Genomic DNA, 24,926 nt, shown 5'->3' with positions numbered 1-24,926 from the left:
AAGTTTCACTTTTTGAATGGAATTAGTGAAATAAATCAACTTTTTGATGATATTCTAATTATATGACCAGCACCTGTATATACTCTAAAACAATAAATAAACACTATAAAACAATTCATAGTTAAATGTTTACTTTGTTTCCTTTAGGTCCAATGTCTCCCTGGTCTCCATCGGGTCCTCTGTTTCCCTTAAAAGATAGTAAAGCCGTTAGAGCCAAAATAAAAACTCAGTAGTCAAGACAGGTAAAAATAGAGAACATTAGCTTACTTTGATACCAGAAAAACCTTTTGGACCTTGTATTCCTAATACACCCTAAAGAAAAATGAAGAAAAAACAAACTAATTCACCAGAACATGTGATAAATAGGAAATTACATAGCTTAAATTTGAACGACTGTGGTATGAACTACAGTTGAGTTTTCTAGTTACGAAAAAGAAAAAAAAAAGCTCATCAGACTGAATTTGGCTTTTACCATTAATCCTTCAAATCCTGGCTCCCCTCTGAGGCCCACTGGCCCTGCAGGGCCCTGTAAATGAGCAGGGATAAGAAGGTACATTATCATTCAAAAGTCAGTAATAATTTTTTTTAATTACCAAATTTTATTCAGCAATGATGCATTAAATTAAAGTGTTATCAAAAACATTAGTTCTTTCTCCTTAAATATATATGTTTTAACATAAACATTATACATCAAAGAATACTGAAATAAAAATGTAAAATGGTTTTCACAAAAATATTAAACAGTTGAAGACTGAAATACTGAAAACAGTTGTGCTGCTAAAATTCAACTTTGACATCAAAAAATGTATTAAATAAAAAATAGAAAACAGTAAAAATATTTCACAATATTACTGTTTATACTGTATTTTGATCAAATATATGCAGCTTTGGTGAGCACATAAAAGACTTCTTTCAAAAACATTAGAAAATATGACCACAAACTTCTGAACATTACAGTATGTGTTCATATTAAACATCTTGTGATAAAGCATTAAACAGCATGAAGTCTTAATCTTTAATGAGTAAGAAGATCAAAGCAATTTAAAGAAAGATACAGTAATTCACTCTGTGAGAAAAAAGTACTTACAGGTTCTCCTTTGGGACCAGGTAAACCTTCCCGGCCTGACAGCCCCTAGTATAAAAGCATGTGAATACAATAATATAGATTATAATCAAGTAGTAAATTGTTTGAGTCTGTCATGGTCTTTAAAGTATGTACATATTAGTATGCAGATATCTATGTGAAATAACATAACGTCCAGTTATCCAATCTCTGACTAGCTCTTTAATCAATCAGTTAGATTCATTATAGCAGAACAAACATTCACCTGCAGACCCCTTGGTCCTGGAGGCCCGATCTGTTCCTCTAATCCCTGGGGACCCTAATAATGACATACAGGTTATGTAGAGGTCATTTATCAGTAGCTATAAGCTGTCACAAATAATAAATAACATACCTGTGGCCCTGGAAGACCAACAGCTCCTGGAGGCCCAGGCTCCCCCTAGAAAATAAAACAGAAATTGTTAGTATGTAACAGACAAACTGAGTGGAAATGTATGAGAAAAAAGCTAAACACTTACACGAGACCCATTAGGCCCCTGGGCACCAACCACACCTGTCCAACCAGGAGCTCCCTGCAAATATTTAAATAAGCTGAGATCTAATTTAATGCACAAGTCATACACTACCATTCAAAAATTTGGGGTATGATTTTCTTTTCAATTCTTAAAAAAATATGTATCATGTTTTCAATATTAACCAGCACAATTGATTTCAACTGTGATAATAAGAAATGTTTCAGATGAGCATATTAGAAAGAATCATATATTACTTACTGGTGGACCTGGAAGGCCTGGTGGTCCCTCCATCCCATCATCCCCCTGTAAACAATAACATTAACAGATAACTACAACTTGATGTCAAAATTAACATGCAACTATGTAGATCTGTGCATTTGATAAACAAATATTGAGCATTTATTGCGCTCTAGTTATTTTGTATTCACTTACATCTGGCCCTGGATGACCTTCAGGGCCCTCCAACCCTCTCATGCCTTGTGGACCCTGAAGAAGAATTAAAATACAATAAGACAACATGCTGAAAAGGAATATTAGGTTAATATGTATATTTAATAATTTTTTTTTTTTATTCTGTTCATTCACAGTTTCTATGAATGTTGCTTTAATCATAGTTAGATAACTTACAGGAGGGCCGACAGGACCAGGAGAGCCAGGTGCTCCTTTTGAACCCTGAAAATGTGAACCACAGATTTTCATTAACACTTACAATTATCAGGCAGTTTCCTTAGCATTATGCAACTGTAGATTATAGAAATGGATAAGATATTAAAAAATTAAGTGCCTATTTAATACAGTAGTTCTTTGCCTGACCACTAGATGGCAATATATCCTATCATCTCAAAGAATGCACCCAATTACATGAGGTGCTTGGATTTATTGATTATTGTTTTAATCATGGCTTACTTTCTCACCAACTTTTCCCATATCTCCACATGGACCCTCTGCTCCAGCAATACCCTGCAACAAGAACAGTGTAAGTCCTTAGGCAAAAAAAAACTAAACAAAAGATGGTTTGTGGATGGCACATCAATGGGATTTGAATCTACAATATTTGAGTTACTAGCTTCACCACTCATAACACTTACCTCCTCTCCTTTCTCTCCAGGTGAGCCTGATTCTCCTTTATAGCCTAAAGGACCCTGCATTTCAAAATGAACTGTTAACACACCAAAAGAATCAGAAAACATAACATAATAAAACACTTCCAGAGCAGGATGCTGAGATGAATTGCTTCTTTCAAAATGTAAACGTCAGTGTAAGCTTTACATGAATATCACTTGACCTTTGGTCCTGGAATCCCTGGAGGCCCATGAGGCCCATCCAGCCCGTTTTCTCCATCCTTTCCAAAGAGCCCTGCTCTGCCTATCACACCTTTTGGGCCACGGTCACCCTGAATGAATAGCACATAAAAAATAGCCTAAAAATCATACGTTAAGAAACAACACATTTCTATGTTCATCATAATAGCATGCACTAATACCTGTAGCTATATTACTAATGTCTAATAATATTACAGCGCTGTTTGCTTGGGTCTGCAAGTACCAAATATAATAGTACAGTATATGAAAGGCACCACTCTGGTTTCGCAAAAATTGCTCTGCTATAAATTAGTTTAAATGATGGTTTTCCAACCTACATCTAAACAAAGGTACATTGCTTTAAAAGTAATTTGGCCTTCCATTGTAAGTATATTTTGTTTGTACACACTGAGGTACAAATTATTTTCAGTGGTTATTAAGAGCATATTAAAGATGCTTTAATGAGGGCTTAAGGTGGATTAATTTAAAATGTCATTTGTTGATGTTAACATTAAATACAACAACAGCTCTAGATAGTGTTGTTGCCAGCCTAACGTATCTTGTTAATACACAGTTAACAATCTTATATATATATATATATATATATATATATAAACAGGCAGGGCGTACATGTCAAAATATTTAATCTTTGCATTAGGCGTTGCACAGTAAAGGCAGCCAAACAAACCTAGGGTTGGGCTTGGGGTTTTTATTAATAAAAGATTTTATTTGGCAAGCCCTTAAGATTTAGGAACACGAACACCACCTGGAAGCATTCATCTTTTCACGTGCAGTGAAAAGTAGTGTATGCAAGTGATAGATATAAATGAAATGTGGCCAGACATGCACTGAACTGAGAGGACCACACACCATAAACACATGCCTGTGATTGGTCACTATGCAATTCATCAGAGGTCATGCTGAATTACACTCATAAGTGTCAAAAACAGTAACCCAGCTCCTCATTTAGTGACATTCAAAGGCAATGACATCCATCCATCTATCTGCTCTTTCACAGAGTGGTACATGAAATGAAACAGAAGCTCATTTCTGTCTCGGTCACATGAAATCTGACAAACCGCAATGAGGAACGCAGATACTAGGGCCTATGTTTACATCTGTGGTTAAATCTCAGCAATGATGGGTGGGGTTGTGTGTCTAATAACTGCCTCCCTTTCCCACACATTTAAAAGAAAACAAATTAATTGCCACTAATTTGAGGTGACATGATGTCCTGCTCTGACTGAAAAGCAAATATTTGGTCTATTTACGAATTACATTACTTACAGCTGTCTTGACAGACTCATATTTTCTTATTATGGATATGATAATATTATAATTACAACATTTTTGGTGCACAATTAGCAGGTTAATGATAGTATTACAGCAGCAATAGTGATGCCTTAGCAAGTACCACTAATAAAAATGATGCTTGCCTAATAAAAATGACAACGTTGCACTATAGGATATTACCATGTCTCCCAAATGTCCTGGACGTCCTTGTTCACCTGGCTCCCCAGGTGGCCCCTTGTAGATAAAGTTAAGAGAGAGAGATTATGAATTAACAGAGCAGGTGTTGTCATCTGAGCTCGGCAAGTACTGCACTACATAACACAGGTGTTGCTGAGCCTCATCAAAGTCTTATTAAACCAGTTGGTACCTCACCTGCGGCCCAGGTTTCCCCATCTCTCCTTCTGGACCAGGTGGACCTTGCGCTCTCTACAAGCTCACATAAAACAGAACAGAGTCAGGGATATTACATGTTCTGAAACAAATTTCACAGATATGTGCTGTATACTTACAGGCCAACCTGCATGGAGAAGCTGGAAGAATGATGTTTGCTGGAGGAGAGAGTGAGAGAAAAATATAATTGAGTCATCATATGACTATCAATGTTTATCACATTATTAGCATCACAGCATTAAAGCAATATCTGATACTCTGTTAAGTCAAACCTACAAAACCACTCTATTTGTCACAATGATGGGTCAATGTGTTGTCCAGCAACCACATAAAACACTTTTGAGAAGTTGCGACTTTCACAGCTACAGCCATGTGCATGCAGAGATTTTTATTTTAGCTTCTTTAATGTCTTAATGTTTTACATTACGCATCCCCTAAAAATGTGTCTGATTGTAGAGCTGCACAATATTGGAAAATGGCATATTTTGTTTTTCTGCAGTATATATTTTGATATGAAAAACATAAGAAATTGCTCAAGATTATTTGAAAATAATTAATGTTTGGAAAAAAAATGATATTCGTAAAGAATTTGGAAAATGATTTGGAAAAACATGAAATAGTTTACAAGAGTTTAAAAAAATATCTCTTTCCACTCAAGTTTTTATAGGCCACATTCCCATTGCTTTTGACCCATTCAATATGACTATAAAAATATTTTTATTGTGATTATTATTGAATAAAAACAAGCAAAACAAGAAACATACTGAAATAATACTACTATACTGCAAAACAAGAAATCAAGCATTAAATAAAAACTAAAAATTTAGTAGACTGAATATAGATCTTAATATCTACATTTTCATAATTTAAACCATCAAACGTTTATTTTTACAGCTCGCCAGAATATTTATTTATTTATATTTACTTATTTATTTAATTACACCCTTCAAGATTTGACTATTGCATTATGTCATATCATGACTTTATAATGATTTTGTTTCAATATATTGTGCAGCCCTATATATTGTGCAGGAGAACTTAAAACCAGCCTAATTATACTGAGCTCCCTTGTGAAAATTCATTGGTTAGTTATTCAGACTACCCACCAATTAGTCTATATTCAAAATATGTATTTTTTTAATTCTTGGTCTATTTTTGAAGCTTTTCTCTTCGTTACTCAGAGGAGTCATTTTAATGAAGGCAAAAGTCATAACCATGCTATTCTGGTCTTACTAAAGCTTTAATGATCCATTCTCATCCACCCAGACTCTAGACTTAAAAGCTGCCCTGTAAACTACAAAGGCGTTCACAAAGGCAGCATGCAGCACACAGGACACATATCCCAAACTGAGTTACGAGGTCACAGGCTGCTTTTAATTAAACCATGCTCAAAAGAGGTTTCGGTTATCAGAGCAGATGCGTTCAGAGATACCGAGCTGGAAACTGACATGAAGGTTGATACTGATTGATTGTGTTGACGTGACTTTGGGTTTCTGGGTTTGAGCAAAGGGGATATCACCCCTTCAGTTACAGGAACAACTTATGACCTCATGCAGCACTAAGAGTAGAAAAGTCGTTGCCCTCAGCTGGATTGCTGGATGTACAGTGTGGGACGGTTCAAAGGCTGTAGGAAACAAATACCCCATTACAGCAACAAGAGAGAATTCCTTCCTCTCACTCTCTTTTTCTCTGAGGGCATCTTTATTCAATCACGGCTGTGGTACTCATCTGAGCTGTTACACAAGATACAGCTGTGCACTGACAGCCACTTTAAAAGGATAAAGTTTAATTTTGTAGACAGGGAGACCACAGACAGGGACGGAAAACTTGAAGAAACTGGAAAAAAGAGAGAAAACTCACCTGAAATGCAGCCCATTCCTCAGGTGTGTTTCTCCACAGGTAGAATGTGGGTAGCCCAGGTGACCCAGGAGGTCCTGGGACTCCACGGTGACCTGGACGGCCCTTAAGCCCAATGGCACCCTAAACAACATCACAACGATAAGGAACACTGCATCCCACAAAAAATAAAATAAAATAAATTTTTACACTGACATATGCTTATAATCTTACAAATCTCAAAGCTGATGAAAGCTGAACTGTTAGGATGAAAAACAAAATTCCATCACACATCTGTATTGTATAAACAGGCATGTTGTAAAACAGCACTGTACATAACAGTTTAGACACCACCAAATAACTGATAAATATTATAGAAATTATCATGACTTTCACCACTCAAGTTATAAATACATTTTATGTCCAGATGTAAATACCAGTGCCTACAACACACAACCATTCAAAAGTTTAGGGTTTTTTTCTCAAATTAAATTAACACTGTTATTCAGCAAGGACTCATTATAATGACATTTATAATGTTACAAAATATTTCTATTTGAAATAAGTACTGTTGTTTTGAGCTCTCCGTTTATCAAATAATCCTGAAAAGAAAAAAATTCTAGGTGTCAAAGTTAATATTTTTGTGAAAACTATTTACAACATCGATAATAATAAGAAATGTTTCTTGAGCATCAAATCAGCATATTCTAATGATTTCCAAAGGATCATATAAATGTTGCCTTGATGAAAATGGTGTATCAGGAGATAACACTTAGGACATCTCGTATGTTTATAGTGTAAAAACGGCTATAGATGCAAGAAAGACTAGTCACAGTTCAGTATGTAAATAAATGCAAGAAAGAAGACCAATGACAGCTCAGTTTGCAAATATTACAATGATATCACCACTATTGGTGGTGATTGATGAAAACTTTGATGATTGATGATTTTTAAACTTTAGCATGAAGTCAGTAAGAAGAAATAGAAGTAGAAAAGGAAGCTGAAGAATACTGAAGTGCACAGTATAGGAAGTCAGACTGACATATAGGAAGTCAGACTGACAGCATGTCTTTGCAAGCTTCCCTGTTGCCATTTGGACTTCTATTTGGAGGCTAAATATATGAGAGCAGTCATCTAAAGTGACAAAGTTCATAAAAGGACACAAAGGGTCAGCCGGTCATGACCACATGCACGTGAACTTTCCATGAACTTCAGTGGTGGAGCACTTTGACCTCGGCTTGCGTTCATTCACCGTGACACTCTAAGAGAGTGCTCTAGTCCATTTCTCATTAATAAACACTCTGATTATCATACCTTATCACCTTCGGGTCCTGGATAGCCATCACTCCCGGGACATCCCTAGAAGGAGCATAGTAAAAACCTTAAACATACAAAGCTACAGAGCGTGACCAAAATAAAACATATGGCTTTCACTTTTAACAGCAATGAGCTTGTTTAAGAGAGTTAAAACTACAGGTTTATAGCATGTAGAAAGCTGTAAATAAGCAATGACAAATTAGGCAAACAAACTATTTTCCTAGTTGTCTTAATTTGATCAAACAAAACAACCATTCAGAGTTGAGAGGTCAGACGAGCTAATAAAAAGCATTAACTTTAGTGGCACTTGGACCACGGTAATATGCGCACACTGTTAAAGCTAAACCTAACCTTTTAACCATCACAAAACTATTGTAAAAGCTGACTTACTGCATGATGACACCTGGTTTACAAGTTTTTTCAACAAAACCATTCACACAGAGTAAAGAATTCATCACTTAATGGCACTGAACAGTTTGTGACAAGCTTTTTGTCATCTGAGCCATAAAAACAATTGAAAATAAAAATAAATACTGGACCATTGTTACTGGACCACAGTTTATATACTAATGTAGTATTCATAAAACATGCTTTTTTTATATTTTCAGTTTTTATGTTACTTTAAGTTTTAGTATTTTTATTATTATTATTAGTGCTTTTTTCTGTTTAGCTTTTAGTAATTTTAGTACTTCATCTCAATCTTCTTTGAGCTTATTTACACTTAATTGTTTAAGTTTTTCATCTTACATTTATATTGTATTTCAGCTTTATTTCAGTTGACAGAAACAGTTTTTAATTATTTCTGTTTAAGGTAACAATAACAACACTGCATCACAGTACAATATTTTAGACTTAAGTGGTATATAGACGCATATCAGTTCTTAGAACAGAACAGGCTTTAACTCCCTGGAACGATAAAATTAGGACCTTATTTAATATAACTAAATGCTTGACCCCCACCAAGAAAGAAATGCAGGGTATGGTAGTAACAGAGATGGTAAAAAAGGGGGGTGTATTAATTACTGCATCTCTACTGCATTTTGCTTTCAGGCAGAGCAGTATCTCCTTAATGTGTTCAGCCAACTGGTATAAATCAACCCTTCATGATCTAATGGAGGCCTTTTACAGTGCCTGGACCACTGGAGCTCAGCCAGAAGCATCCAGATGGCATCGCATCTGGGTTTACTTCTGGTAGACCTGATCACTTAAAGCCAGGTGAATGTTGCATTTCGACTGGGTGATGCAGATGGGTCGTTCCTTCTACAGACAATTATAGAGAACCATATGAATCATTCTAAGGCGGGAAGTGAGACATGTTGACATATGCAGTATGTTGTGCAGCTTAGAACAGCTGAAATATACGTACACAACATCAAAGGCCTGATAATTCTTGCTTTAATTTTTTCCTCTTGTGCTTTCTGCATCAGACTGCTTTTGCAGATTGTGGCAGAAGTTTTTATTCTATTTATTGTGTAAGAATCTTCACATGCCTTGTTTGACTTATATTATGTGTGATGTATCTGCTACAGCAATTGATTCTCATCCATTGTGTCCTTTTTATTCTGACGCAGACTGGTTTCAAGAAATAATTTTGTGTTAACAGGATGTGACATGAAACCAAAACCTTCTGCAATATATATATATATACTATGCTATTTTGTATAATTTATACATTATAATTTATACTATATATACTACTATAGTATAATTTAATTTGAGTTATTTTGTAATGCCCATTTTCCCCTATTTTTTCTATTTAGCTTTAATTATTATTATTATTTTTATTTCAAGTTTGGTGTTAGCAATTTTAGCATTCAGCTTAAACATTTATTTCAGTTAGTTGCCAAATTCAAAAGTTAGTTGAATTTTCATTTGTTTTTTTCAATTTTCAACAACACTGATATATTCTTATATACTACTTGTATATACTATTCTTAAGTTATACTCACAGGCTCACCTCGGGGCCCCACTGGCCCCATGGGTCCTCTTTGAATGCGATACATATTGCCATCAGAACCACGCACAAGATCTCCATGCCGTCCTGTAAGTATAACGGTACCTGGGTGCTCCTCAGATCCCCAGCCAGGTCCTAGAGGGATATCTGGAGTTTTGGATGTTTTTCTTCCACTTCCTTTTGAGATGCCCTCCAAAGAAGTTGTTCTCAGAGGAGCCTGTGTGGTGGCCCCCAAATCCTCTTTTAACAAGTTGGATTCTCGATCCTCAGGACTGGAGGTGGTTTCCAGGTGAATTTCACTACTAGGTACAATACTTCCGGTAGGTTTCTCAGGTACCTGAACATCCAGGTTGATAATTGTGGTATCCACTGGTTTCTTTGGTGAAGGTTTGCCAGGTTTGTGCTTGTCAGTGGTGATGTTTTCATCTAGAAGTTTGGATGTGGAGTCTGGTTTTCCATCACGGCTGCCTGTAGTTTCAGTTGGGAAGGTTTTGAAAGGTTTACCACCATTTTTGGACAAGATGTTTTGGTCTACCAGGTCTGTATCCTCATCCACCTCAAACACATCACCTCGCCCCACAAAGCCAGGACGTTTAGATCCAGTAGGCAAAGTACCGTCACCACGTATAATCCCACGTCTACGGACACCCTATTAACATAAAGAAATTACTTCATGCATACCAAGAACTAAGTCTAAACCAGTGGTCTCAAACTCAATTCCTGGAGGGCCACAGCTCTGCAGAGTTTAGCTCCAACTCACAACTGCTTGGACGTTTCTAGTAATCCTGAAGACCTTGATTAGCTGGATCAGGTGTGTTTGATTATGGAAAACTGTGCAGATCTGTGGCCCTCCAGGAATTGAGTTTGAGAACACTGGTCTAAACTATTATTCAATTCTGTCTGCTATTCATTTTTTACATCTGGGAGCTTTATGTTCACTATAATATGTTTAATAAAGATGTAATCACTTCATCATAATATATAATTTACCGTGAGAATGTTTATGCGTCTTGATTAAAGCTGTAATCTACATTTTTACATATGGTTGTGAAGTTGCTGCTGCTAACAGATGTTATGGTAACATCACACTGGTAGTTAAAGAGTCAAAACAGAATGACAGTGACACAAAACACTCACGCAAACAACATGCACACTTGCAAACCAATATCACACAGACACACAGACACAGACACGCACACACACACACACGAAGGCTAAGTTTTGAGACAATCAATGAAATCTGAAGAAAGAGACAAAAAATACAAATAAAAAGAGGGAAAATGACAAAGTAGAGTGGTCTGGATTCCATATGATCTAGCTTGGTTCTGAATGATGAGAAGGGAAATGAAAAACAGCCTTTTCCCTGTGATAAAACACCCACATCATAGTGTCAAAGGCAGAGGATTGTTGCTGTATATCAAAATGACATCATGCAAAATTGAAACATGTGTCTGCTTAAAATCTGCTGTGATTCTGTCTATTTGCTTTATTTGCATGAAGTCTAAGCCAGGTGTTTCAGTAATGTGACTTTTGTAAGATAATATGAGTGCTTCAGTTCTCTTGGTGGCATCTGCAAGGTTTACAAGCGGATAAACTAAAAAAGACTTTAGAGTCCGGGAAAGTTGTACATGAAGCTAATTTGCACAATTATAACTCTATCCTGCTTTGGGTTGCCAGGACAGTCAACTTCATGGCTTCCAGGAAAAAAATGCAAAATATAAATAAACACATACCACGATATAATATAATATTATGACATCAGAACATAGCCTGCAAACATATGATGGAAAAGCCTTTATATGAAGAAAAAACCTGGGTAAAAACCAGACCCCCTGCCCTAATACTATCACTAACAATGGCTCTTTCTGTGGCCATGGCCTGATAAGCCGACACTTGATCTCCACCTTGCTACGAAGGGCTGTCGTCCAGCTTATCATCCTGCTGTTGGTCTGATATCCCTCTAATAGCCTGCCAAAGAGGGTCTGAACACACTGACTCACATTAAGTGCCCAGTCACCCAGTAAAGAGCAGCTTCCACCCCAGCTCTAGATATAACACCATATGGCCACCAGGGGGCTTCCTGTTACAAGGACCAACGTGAAAATATCTGCAACATCAGTGCTGCAGGGCTTTGTCCTACATTAGTGACCAGAGGATTTTGTTTGTTCTTTTGCAATTTTGGAGAGAAGGCTGAACCTGATCAAAAGCAAAAGAAAAAAATATATATATTTACACTGAAGGAGGGATACTGTAATACCTTACAGACATATAGCAACAACCTAGGATTGTGGTGGTGACGTTTACATAGGAAATCTCCAATCACATTGATCGTCCTGACAAGTGAAGAAAATACAAAAGCAACTGCGACAAGATTGGGCAAAGATCTATATATGAGTATGACTATTAAGACATAATTCACTTCAAGAATGAATGTTCCCAGATTTGTTGCTGTGATGCACACATGATGTACAACCCTGCTGTTATTTAAGATCTGTTACAGAAAAGACCGTATGCAGTTTAGACAGATCAGTGAAAAGGGCCAGATGACAGATTTGTGGGAGAGGTAAAGGTTTCCTAAAAAATAAAAGGGTTATGCCTTGAGGCTTCAGAGACATTATTTACACACGCATCAACATGCCAGCTAACCACTACCAGTACTAAAATAAAGTTTACAAGCAAAAAAATCAAAAGAAGCTTGCCTATTATCATACCTCATTTCTGAAAGGTACAAATTTGCATTTAATGTCTTAGTCTGTAAATACTGTATGCAAGTGGAAAGCCTAAAAAAAAAAGTGCATACACACAATCACGCACGCACATAAGTCAGTACAAAAAAGCTGATTTGACTTGAAAGACAGTGACTATCTGTAAATCTATCACAGAGACACAGGTATTTATATGGGCAACGACAAACCAGCTGTATCTTGCACTTAGACTGATTTAAATACAGCTTCCCATAAAATGCTTTTCATAGAGCCATGTCCTAGATTCCCAAAGAAAGTGGGAATTGGAAACTAAACAAATTTAATAAAGACGGTTAGGCACAAAAATAAAATTAAGGAAGAAAACACCAATCACATCTGCAGAAATAACTGAATTAATTCTCAGTCTCATCCATTATGTTATTTTGGTCTTGTCATAAAACTGTTGCCACAGCTGTTGTTTTTCTGCCACTGAGGGTTTTTAAATGCAACGTCAAGCTGGGAATTCTATTTATTTCTATGCATTATAATAATCTAAAAAAAATCCTATAAAGAAAAGTGTTTATCATACAGTATACTAAAATAAGCATCACAAAAAGAAAACAGAAATGAGAGAAGTGCAAAAAAATCAACTACAAAATTATAAAATACTGCAAAACCAATAAATGTCAAATATAGTAAAAATCTGCACCCTGACACTGGACATGAACCCAGCGTTTGTGGTAATCTGGGTCGAACCAGTTCAGTGAAAACTATTTCCCTCATATAAACCGAAACCACTGTAACCTCTCACATCTGCAGCCAAACCACAGTCAGCCTTCAGGACAGACGGACTAACACTTGATTACACGCACATGACTTATTTTTCAACACGAATATTTATACACATACTAAAATCCATAAAAAAATGGAGCTTCATAAACTATTGGATTAGCGTGCACCACCAAACCCATCTGTCATTATTAGATAGGAAAAGTGGATGCATGATTTGTAAGAACAATTCTCCCAAACAAACACAATTCGGAAGGGTTGCCAGATGAAGCCATACCTTTGGAACGTGATTCCTCTGACCTTGTACTCCAAATCTCATTAAATCCAACAGAAACCATCCTAGCAAACACATCCAGATCCTCATGGTGGCACACACACATACACAAACACACACACTCCCAAATTCACCTGCAACAAAAATGCAGTGAAACTCACAGTCAAGACTAGTCAAATGCGTGCAAAACGCACTAGCACACCCACAAACTCTCAATCCACCCACATACACCCAGATTACATGCAGACACACACATATCATCTACTTCACACACAATGAGACACCTGTTTGGCTGTGTGGCTTCGGGGCGAACTGAGCGGGTGTATGTGCGAGCGTGTGCTCTTGTCTTTCTGAGCTTGTAGTGTCCAGATACAAGTACCTACATGCATGCCTAGGTGGATTAAGCAGAATTAATTGATGTATTTGTACAACAACACTCTGCTAATAGGGACAAATGGACCAATGGGAAATTCAAACACTGTCCGCATGCAGACACATTTTTGGCATCATCTGACAGAATTCACAGCTTTTTTGACAGCTTTCTGAGATCCTGCTGATGTGAATTATGTGCAAGTAGAGAAGAAAAAAACACTAGTAGTATTCTGAATCAAAGAGAAGATCCTAAATCCAAGAGAGAACTATCCACACCCTCCACTCATAACACAGAAAGCAATGTGGAGAGTCTTTATGGAGACAATCTATGGAGATCTGTCACAAGGGTCCTTCCCAAATAACAGATAATTGCTTCCAGAAGATTCCAGTCAGTTCTGGATTAGAAGGAGCCTGATGAGTGTTGACAAGGCTATCTATCTATCTATCTATCTATCTGTCTATCTATCTATCTATCTATCTATCTATCTATCTATCTATCTATCTATCTATCTATCTATCTATATCTATCTATCTACCTATCTACCTACCTGTCTGTCTATCTTTCTATCCATCCATCCATCCATAATGGTAAAGAGTAATATTTTGTGATTTATTGTGGGTTTGGGGATGGACAGTACTAAATTACAGTCTCAGAACAGATAATTACAGTAAGTGGAGCTTGAGCTGGGGGTCCCGGCAACAGTCTGTGACTGCCCGAGGATAGAGAGACAGTAAGGAGGAGAGCAGGCGTGATGTAGACGCCTGCACAATGACATATAATTATAGAGTTTTCAGTAAACCATCATACACACCAAATAGGGGAAAATAACTTAACAGTTTGCACAGCTGAGCTCAAAAAAGGGCAGAATATCGTATAATCACATGGCTTTGTTATATGTTGTTACTCTTGTTTATTGTCATTGTGACATCCAAATGGGACACAATATTTTGCACATGTATACATAGATATTAACTTAATTACAAACACATTTATATTTGTTGTACAACTGACAGCTGCTGCAGGGAAACAGATCAATCTGAATAGATCAAACAGATTGTTTTATGGATGGTATTCTCAGCAGCTGTCTTGACCAAAACCTATGACTCAACTTGTAAAAACTTTTTAGAGCGTAAATATAATTTGCAAACACATTTCTAGGCTGAAATTTTTATTATAGAATTCTGTTCATTTAAACCGACTTTGTCTCACGTGGCCATTGATAAATCATACAATCGAGTCTTGGATTGGATTTTAAAGTAAACTATGTTTCAACCCACCAGTGGAATCCTTGGCACACTCCAATCACTATATCTTACTGTGAGCTCATTATGAATCTGACATATCTGAAAGAGACGCTTCTCAGTTCAATGAGTCAGTACATTGTTGTAATTTGCTGAGAGGGATTTTTTTTTTTTAAAGCTTGAGACATAGAAATGCACCGCAAGCTACAGTACATATAGAAAACAGACAAGAAAACAACTCATTGCTTCAATTATAACTAAGATGACAGATGTGTTCATAGGCTCATCATCTTAGGTAGTTTTTTAATAGGTTGCAAGGAAACCGTTCTATGAGCTCACCTCAATCCGTGCATGTACGTCAGTATGTGTGTGTGTGTGTAAATATCTTTGTAAAGTCTTGAGGTGTGGCAAGAGGCTTGGAAAGAAAGAAAAACAGAAACCTACAAGTTTGGATTAAGTAAAAAAATAATAATAATAATTTCAATTTTTTCAAGTAGTCTGTTTTAACTGTTTTAAAAACTTAATATATTCCTGTGATGGCAAAGCTAAATTTCCAAGCAGCCATTATGCCAGTCTTTAAATATGCTGATTTCATGCTCAAAAAACACTTAGTATTATCAATGTTTACATTTACATTTAGAAATTTAGCAGATGCTTTTATCCAAAGTGACTTACAAATGAGGACAATGGAAACAATCAAAATCAACAAAAGAGCAATATGCAACTGCTATGACAAGTCTCAGCCTAATGCAATACACGTAGCAAGTTTAAAAAAAAAAATGTTTTATTATATAATAAATAAAAATAAAACAGATAGAACAGAAAAAGAATAGAGCAAGCTAGTGTTAGAGGGTTTGTTGAATGTTGAAAACAAATGTGCTTCTTAATATTTTGTAAAAACTATCATACATTTTTCAGGATTCTTTGATGAACAGGAAGTTCAAAAGAACAGAATTGATTTGAAATTAACAAAAAAAATTCTTTACTGTCACTTTGTATTCTTGCTCAATAAAAAGCATTAATTTCTATTTAAAAATCATATTGACGTCAAACTTTTGAACTTTTATCACTATCAATAAATCAGTAAAACAATAACAATTTCAGGTAAAGTGTCTGAATTGCTCAACTGGGTGTGATATAACAACTTATTAGTCTAAACCTTCAACCTGAGGTGAAGAAGAGGTGAAAAATTAGCAGCTCAGGATCTTGTATATACAGCACTTCCAAAGTGTTTAGTTTAAGGACATTCTAGTTTAGTTTAATTTTGTCTCATGCATGTCCACACTTTTGTCCATAAAGAAATATGCATTCACAAATCTTTCATTTCTTACTTTACACTCACAGAGAGAGTGAGTTCAAAGGCACGTCTGGAGATGTTGAATACTTCACAGCCTGTCTGAGTAATTCTGACACTTCCCTAGAGGAGTTCTCCGTCCAACTCAAACCTAATTTTAGTGCAGAGTAAATCAATTACAGTGCCCACCTCTGCCAAACGAAACCCACGGGAAGAACAAGGCTATTTCTAAACACACTAACACCACCATATATACTGCCTCTGCAGACTGAGCGGAACAACCCAAAAGAAACAGAAACAGACAGAAACACAAATGCATTATGAACTCTGGCAATCACACACACTTCACCAATTGGGTCAAGCAAACATCTACTATAACATTAACATGTAAAACTCCATGTCTCGACAGGGTCTCTGCTTTAGACCTTGATCCATGGTGTGCTTACATAGTTAAACTGGCAAAAAAAGGTACATGCATATACAAATCTCAATTGGTCAAGTCTATCATTTTGTCACCTGACCCAAAAATATGCATACATACACATATCCAACTAAACATTCATGACTTTGGCTTCAAAGCTGTAACACAAAAATGAGTGACAAGCTAAATTAGCAATTACCTTTGACCCCTGACCTCCTGTTCGGTTAAAGGGATCAAAGAAAGCCATAAGTTTCTTATTAATCCGTTCCACTGGGAGCATGAGACCAGGAAACAGGCAACCCAAAAATGGCAGGGGCATCAAAGCGAAACACCACAACAAAAAGGTTCATAGTCAAGAGGTTATGCCACAAGAGACACCGAAACTGGAGAAATAAAACAGGTTATTAAAAAAAAAAAGTCTGGTGCTCTTTAGTCTTTGAAATCCACCACCTTTTGAAGATAATGGAGTCCAGGTGATTGACTGAAGTGCTAGATGTTTTAAACATGCTATGCTACATTCTCACCGAAAGAAACATTTGGTTTTGAATCATATGAATATGGAGTCCATCAATTCTCATAATATCTGCAGTTTCTAAGTTTGAGTCACAGCCCACAATGACCATGAATCCATTGGCCAAACAGCTCACAGCTGGCAAACACACTCGGACTGACTGGGCTGCTATAGCTCAGCAACACCACACACCATCTTTATTTGGCTTAAGAAGAGACAAAAAAGATTAGGAAAGCCCACTTGGTTTGATATGTGATTACAGGTTCACAGTATGTTGGACGACTGTAAGACTGCCATTTGTTCTCATCAGGAATTTCTTTTGATTTTGTACATATAAAAACCGCAAATTAAACATTAAATTCCTATCAGCCTGACAGGAAAGGTGTGCAAATACAAATAAAGCTTTTAACAAGGTTTAAAATATGTTGAGTGGTAATATAAGTTGACAGTTCACATGTAATGGTTGAAGTCACAATTTCAAGCAGTTGTATCCACATCAAACATGCAATCAAAATATGATTTTCAAAACAATGCCTTTCAGCACTTTCTGTGTGTGTAATAACAACTCTTAACTCTAAAACTGGCTGAGATACAGTATGCATACTGTTTGACTTACAAGAAAGCAAGTCATCATGATGTGCCCAAAGCAGATAGAATTGAGCAATTTCTTATCCAATTAATTGATAAAACTCTAGGAGAATACCAACATCAGTATTTTAATAGTATCTTTATGTTGTTTGATTATTTGCTAGGTAATTTAATGTTAATTGAATGGATACGTATTAAAACAATTCTGTCATCATTTACTACACTCTTATAACTCCCAAAATAAACAAAAAGCAACATAAATATACCATAAATGTGGTTCATAAGACTAGTCTGCTATATTTCTATTTCTATATAGTCTTCTGAAGTTGTACAAAGCTTTTTGTGATGAAGAGAATAAACTTTTAAGCTGCTGCTTCTTCATTTTTAAAAGTGTGACAGTCCTCAATTTTGTGCTATAGAAAAGACCACTATATGGACATTCTGCAAGTATCAATTTGGACTATGAATTTGACTTTATATGAGAAGTAACTTACTATGTTACTATGGCACAGCTGCATAGTATTGCTACTTACAGTCAGTTTTGCACGAATAGAGTCACTGTCCTCTGCTGTCTCTAATAAGTCCTCCAGGTCATTTGAGGACAGCAGAAGCTCCTGGACAGGGAAAGGGAAAACAAGGCTGATGAAAAGATGATGTATGTAGATACTGTAGAACTCTTGAAAGATGTATTTTGAGATACAGATACTGTATTCACACAATTTAATTATGCACAATAATATAAATATATTTCCTATATTTTTTGTTGTTTATATCAGTGTCATAGTGAATTCATCAGTCACTTGGCAGAAACTAGTCTCAGAAGATATCAGTGTGGGTAGGTTACATGATATTCCCTGTACAGTATGGCTCACTTACCTCTTCAGTGTGTATGCGAGGAGAGCGAGGTGGTTTGTGTCCGGTTCCGCCACACTGGGGTTGCAAAACGGCACACTGATCTCGAGCTGCATCTGGTTCTCCCATCAGAAATGCCACTTGCATCAGATCACCCTAAAGATATGAGGCAAATGAAAAACTATTACACCTATACAGATGCGTACACACAACCCACATGGTCACACAGTGCATACATGCATGTCTGCTTACACACACACACACACACACACACACACACACACATAAGCATACATGATTTTACAACAGGTAATTTCAGATATGAATACATATGAATCAATCAATGCTTGGAGTCTAGATTGCAGTCCAATAATCTCTTAAACATCTTATAATACAATACAATACAATATTTGTCATGATTATGAAGTGTCGCCATAGAAGTTGGGTTAATGCAAACCCTTATCATGTCACCTTATGACTGAGTTCAGTGTGTGAGTATGTAAATGGGATGTTTGGACTCTATGATGTCATTCTGAGACTCAGCCTAGACTTCATGCTGTATTAACTTTCCCTGTATAACACAACTAAAAAAGGGCATTTAACATGTGCACAGCTGTCTAAACTATACTCCTACTTCCATTAAAATGCCTGTCCTTCAGCAGAACACAGGAATTTTATTTGAAATCCATTTTACAAGGCCAAAATAATCTCCCAAAATGCCTTTTTACCCCCAACCTGATATGGATCTATTGTTCTAATCTATAATCTATGGCCATGTACACACCCCAGCTACAAACATTCTACATGTAGTGTAACTCTTTTTACACTGATCATTTATATGCCAAACAGGTTAATCTGTTTATAGCGGAGACAACAAAAAGTTAAAATGTCAACAATCATGTGTTGAGGGTTGTTGAAGTGACTCCTTTACAGCGTACACAGTAGCAACAAATAAAAGTAGTTCATCCAAAAATGAAAACTTTCTGAAAATGTACTCACCTCCAGGCCATCCAAGATGATTTTGTTCTTTCATTGGAGAAATTTAGCATTAAATCACTTACCATTGGATCCTCGAATGGGTGCCGTCACAATAAGTGTCCAAAGAGCTGATAAAACCATCACAAAAAAACAAGTAATCCACATGACTCCAATCCATTAAATAACGTCTTGTGTAGTGAAAAGCTGCACGTTTATAAGAAAGTAATCCATCATTAAGACATTTTTAAGATCAAACCATTGTTTCCAGGTAAAATACTAGTTCTACTATTCTAGTCCTATAATAATGCTCTCTCCGGTGAAAAATCAGGAGAGAAATATGCACAGATCAAGCACCGTATGTGTCACGAATCCGGTTTGTGGCCTTCCGTCCGACTGCCACGACTGTCACCTCTCCATCATATTGACTCTCACACCACATAGACTGTTACATGTCACTCCGGACTACAGTTCCCATCATCCATTGCACTGATTACACACACAGCTGAATGCACTGATTACTCATACACAGCTGAATCCAATCAGACACGCTTTATAAGCCTTGGACTTCCTCTTTCAGATCGCAGAGTATTGTTTAGCGAATATCTCTCTCCTAGCGATAGCTACTTTACAGAGCCAGTTTTCTACCATAGTTTCTTGTTCGTAGTTCTTGGATTTACCCTTTGCCTTGACGTTTCGGACTGTATTTGCACCTCGCCTGGACTATTGTTTATGTTATTGGACTACCCCTCTTCTCAAGCCCTCTGGATATTGTTTGCCGATCGAAGACCCACGCTTGCCTTAGGATTACTCTTTGTCTTGCCTATGTTCTACCTGTTTGCCATTGTTTGACTCTTGCCTTTTTGTGATCACGTCTTGGAATAAAGCTTGCAAATGGATCTGCATGTCTCATGTCTCGTTCGCCCCCGTAACCTTATATAAGCCAAAACAGTTCAAATCAAATATGTCAGGGGATTTTGATGTGAGAGACAACAGGAGACTTTTTTGCTGGAGTAAGCGTTATCATAGACTCATGTTTTGGCCAGAAGTGAAGGTTTAAAGTTGAAAAGCCTTGATGGATTTGGATTTGATTCTTACAACAATGCAACAACTTTTCACTTCACAAGACGTTAATTGATGAACTAGGTTCATGTTGTGGATCATTGTGATGTTTTTATCAGCCTTGTGAACTTTCATTCTGACGGCACCCATTCACAAATCATGAAATGCTAAATTGCAGAAGAAACAAACTCATCTACATCTTGGATTAATCTTGGAGTAAATTTTCACTCGGAATTCACTTCTACAAATAAATATGGCTGTCAGTATGAATAATGCATTAAAGGATTAGGAACTTCACATTTAGGATACCTGCACTATGGGGAAAAGATTGAGTTTACAATTGGGGACATGATCATGATGAATTTTATTTAATAAATTCTTTATTAAAATCATTCTTTAACTGAGTGCTACATGAAAAGTTTCATGTTATGACATGCTATTTTATGAACCAACAAATAATACTCTTGTTCAATTTTGCATCAAATATTATTTATGTAAGAAACCTTGCTGGCAGTTTGTAACAGATAGTTGCACATAAAAAATGTAAAATCTCTATCCGCTTGTCCAATCCTTCTGGAAACTTGGATGAGTATAAACGCAGATGTTCAGCTTGGGGTATAGTAACTCCTTTACACTGAGAGACCCTCATCCTCCATAAACCTGACTTTGGGTTTAAATGCCGACTGGGAACGTTTGGAGATGTATTTAGTGTATGTGTCATGTGCTGAGAGCTGGTGAGATGAAGGATACATTATTTTCATCACACAGTAAGTGATAGGTACTACATCCTTGTATGTTTGCATACTGACCTCAAAAGGTGTCTCAAAACCCTCAATGATTCCTCCCACCATAACCAGGCCATCAGTGGAGATTCCCAAACCATCCTTATAAGCCCAGTCTACGCTCTCAACCATGGAGCAATCCACATACAACGCCAACCGGCCTGAGGAGACACTGACTGCCACGCGGTGCCAACCCCCATCAGACAGCACTGCCACGGGGAACCTGGGAACGACAGGACAGGTTTTAAAAACAAACTACTTTATTTACTTTTCTTGACAGGGTGGGCTGGTCAAATCGCATGCTAGAGCATCGGAGAACAAGGAGAGTCAGGGGAGCCCAAGGAAAGCAGAAGCCATTAAATTTCCTGGCAAAACATTCAGAGCCATAACGCTTCCTGTCTGTATAATGACAAATGACTTTTTTTTGGTATATGCAAGCTTAAACTAAACAGAAACCCATATAAGAACATAGAAGGAACATTGTGGCATTGTTATGTCACCTCATAATAAATGAGAAGCACAAACAAGTAAAATGTGAGCGTAAAACTTCCATTTATTTTGTCCTGCAGGTGGGTAATTAGGCGACAGGTCCAAATATTAGTTTTGAGAGGCCATGAGTTAAATCCCATGCCTCATTTACACGTCTCCACTGTAAGGTTTGGCTTAAGTCTAAGCCAAATCCAGAAATCTTGGTTTAATATATCACAGAGCTCCTCAACACAGTGGGCTCTGTGCTTGTGTTTAAAATTAACCATTGGCCAAAACTAATACTTTCATGACATGAAGAATGAGCAGACGATGAGGATGGTTTTGTCATCATGAAAGAGGAACAAAGAAGGTCAATGACATTCAAAAGCAAGCAACAGAAAATAAGAGAGGAGAAGAAGAATAAACAGACTGTGGTTACATAACAGGATTCACTGAGATGTGCCTTTTTAATTATCTTTTTCCTGCCAAGATGACAGCTTTGGGACCAAAGTATGAACCACAAAATAATGAAGACCACCAAGTAATTGAGTTTTCAGATGGTTCCCCATTAATCCCTACTTAAGCATAATTCAACATTGGCAATTACATAGACTTGTCTGCTTTCCAACTTGTCTTGTCAGGAAATGTGTGTTTTTTATTAGGTGAATAATTGTTTGGATGCTCTAATAGAAATATATATATATAAAAAATAAATAAAGTAAAATAAACCGAAAACAGGGACTCTCTAATATTTCCATGGTAAATATAAGAGATAAAATCAGAGGTAAAGTGTTTCCCAAAAACTCTCCATGTCTGTCAATGAAGTGAAGACTCACTCATAGTGTCGTTGTTGGGTACTGATAAAGGTAAAAGTGTAGGCACTGATGCGAATCTGCAGGAGAATATGTCCATCTGGACAGAGGAAAGTCAGCACACTGCGGTCTTCAGACTGGGAGCTACGCAGATGCAACAGCAAACTAAACTCATCACCAAACCTGAGAATGAAATGAGAGAGAAAGGCTTAGAATTACATGTCTACATTGGCTTTAAGAAGTAATATCATACAGTATATTAAATGAAAAAACAAAGTTTCATAACATCAAATCACAAAGTGGTTTTGAGCTTATTTTTGCAAGGACACAAAATTGTGGTCACACTTTATTTTAAGGTCCAATTCTCGCTATTTACAAACCAATAACTATACGACTTTCGCCTCAATAAACTACTAATTTGCTGCTTATTAATAGTTAGTAAAGTAGTTGGTAAATTCAGGTATTGGGCAGGATTAGGGATGAGAATATGGTCATGCAGAATATGTGATTTATAAGTACTAATGAACAGGCAATACTTTATTAATAGGCATGCCAATAAGCAACTAGTTAATAGTGAGAATTGGTTCCTATACTAAAGTGTTACCAAAATTGTTATACTGTATATGTACAGTATATGCATTAAGATTGATACACGTACAAACAAACTAAACAGAAAAACATAATAAAAGAAAAAATATATATATTTTTTTTTATATCAGCAGACAATAAATGTGCATACCTGTATCCAAACACCTGACGTAGTGGTATAGAGAGGGTGGAGTACTGGCCTACATGCAGGACTGGACATCTTTGGCTTTCCTGTGTTACTGATGCGTTGCTGTTATTAGCCACCTGCCACAGATGATCAAGGAGGTCTATTGCTTCTGCCAAAAAATTAAAAATAAGAGGAAAAACATGTTATGCCCATTAAGTCTCAACAAAACTTCAGTTCTTTTCCCTGAAACATAGGAGGGTGGGTAAGTCACAGGAGGACTAGGGCTGCATCCGAAAACTGAAAAATGCTGCCTTCGGAGGTAGGAAGGCATCAAGGCACGTCCGAATCCAAAGTTAGCTTCACTTCCTGTCTCCTGAGATGCCTTCATCTGATCGATTTTTGAAGGCAGCATAGATGTATCCTTCGCTGCCTTTGATATCCCACAATCCTGTGCGTTCCATTCCGAGACGGTTGAGCTAAAAAATAAAGATGGCGGCTGGAAGTTGCGTTTGGTGGTTAGTTTGTGTGTAAATGTATATTTCTGATGAACTTTTTGCACTTTTGATGTTATTTCTAGCGAGAAATGAGTATTATAGTAATTAAATATTCGTTTAGTTATCACCAAAACTCGTTCTATTTTGTTGCAGATCGTTAAACCGTTACGCTGCCTCAGAAGCCTGTCCAAAATCAGTTTCGTGAGGTGCCTTCGTGTAAAAACGCTGCCTGCAAAGTCATTGCCTCATAAGGCAGCGAGGCAGCAAGGCAGCTGCCTAAGTTTTCGGATGCAGCCTAGGTCTAGCCTAGATTGCATAATGGATCCCAGAAACATCTGTTTTGGATAACGCAGCAGGTACAGATGAAAACTGAGCCTGTAAACAAAAGGCTCTGTTGAATAGGTGCATTTTTGCAGTCTTAATCATTAGCTCTGTTGAGGTCTTAGCAACTCTGAGGTAAGTCTGTGTGAGAGCAGTCACTCAGGAAATCAGTCCACCGTATGGAGAAACAGACCTGTTCAGCCCTTTCATTAGACATTTAGAGGGTCATAACAAGTTAGCTGGTCTTAAAAGGTGCAGTCATACCCCTATAGTGCCCACCATTGTGTTCCCTCTTTAACATGCTCATTTCCTGTGGGCGCTGAATGACTTAATTTACAGAGTATACTGTGTGCTTGCTAATGTTTATGTGCTTGTACATATCTCATGCCCCTGGGTTGCAGGCTTGAGTTTTAGTGCGCAGCATTGTTTAAAATGAGACAAATAAATCTTGCTGAATGCTGCATTTAATCAAATGAGAGAGAGGTACTCAGAACGCACCATTTGCAATGAGCAGGTCTGAAACACACCTGGCAGAGCAGCTAGTTTACTTTGTGAGAACTGATCCATCACCATAAACTTCAGATTGAAGTGCAGACTTCAT

At 37.0% G+C, this 24,926-nt stretch overlaps 1 protein-coding gene across 1 annotated transcript in view; it reads right to left on the bottom strand.

Moving 5' to 3' along the window:
• Positions 1-24,926, bottom strand: part of si:ch211-196i2.1 (collagen alpha-1(I) chain) — a 62,920-nt gene that overhangs the window by 17,389 nt on the left and 20,605 nt on the right. Inside the window, exons 2-25 of the mRNA XM_058757166.1 lie at positions 23,535-23,679; positions 22,820-22,978; positions 21,543-21,738; positions 18,721-18,852; positions 18,378-18,458; positions 9,665-10,318; positions 7,713-7,757; positions 6,423-6,542; positions 4,682-4,720; positions 4,545-4,598; positions 4,353-4,406; positions 2,864-2,971; positions 2,667-2,720; positions 2,485-2,538; positions 2,206-2,250; positions 2,011-2,064; positions 1,837-1,881; positions 1,582-1,635; positions 1,458-1,502; positions 1,329-1,382; positions 1,088-1,132; positions 473-526; positions 268-312; positions 134-187 (exon numbers count right to left, since the gene is read on the bottom strand). Of these exons, the coding sequence (XP_058613149.1) occupies positions 134-187; positions 268-312; positions 473-526; positions 1,088-1,132; positions 1,329-1,382; positions 1,458-1,502; positions 1,582-1,635; positions 1,837-1,881; positions 2,011-2,064; positions 2,206-2,250; positions 2,485-2,538; positions 2,667-2,720; positions 2,864-2,971; positions 4,353-4,406; positions 4,545-4,598; positions 4,682-4,720; positions 6,423-6,542; positions 7,713-7,757; positions 9,665-10,318; positions 18,378-18,458; positions 18,721-18,852; positions 21,543-21,738; positions 22,820-22,978; positions 23,535-23,679 (2,390 nt within the window). The remainder of the gene's footprint in view (positions 1-133; positions 188-267; positions 313-472; positions 527-1,087; positions 1,133-1,328; positions 1,383-1,457; positions 1,503-1,581; positions 1,636-1,836; positions 1,882-2,010; positions 2,065-2,205; positions 2,251-2,484; positions 2,539-2,666; positions 2,721-2,863; positions 2,972-4,352; positions 4,407-4,544; positions 4,599-4,681; positions 4,721-6,422; positions 6,543-7,712; positions 7,758-9,664; positions 10,319-18,377; positions 18,459-18,720; positions 18,853-21,542; positions 21,739-22,819; positions 22,979-23,534; positions 23,680-24,926) is intronic.

The sequence above is a fragment of the Onychostoma macrolepis genome, chromosome 21 (assembly GCF_012432095.1).
Source record: "Onychostoma macrolepis isolate SWU-2019 chromosome 21, ASM1243209v1, whole genome shotgun sequence".
NCBI classification, from domain to species: Eukaryota; Metazoa; Chordata; class Actinopteri; order Cypriniformes; family Cyprinidae; genus Onychostoma; species Onychostoma macrolepis.
This window is presented reverse-complemented; position numbering and strand designations above follow the sequence as displayed.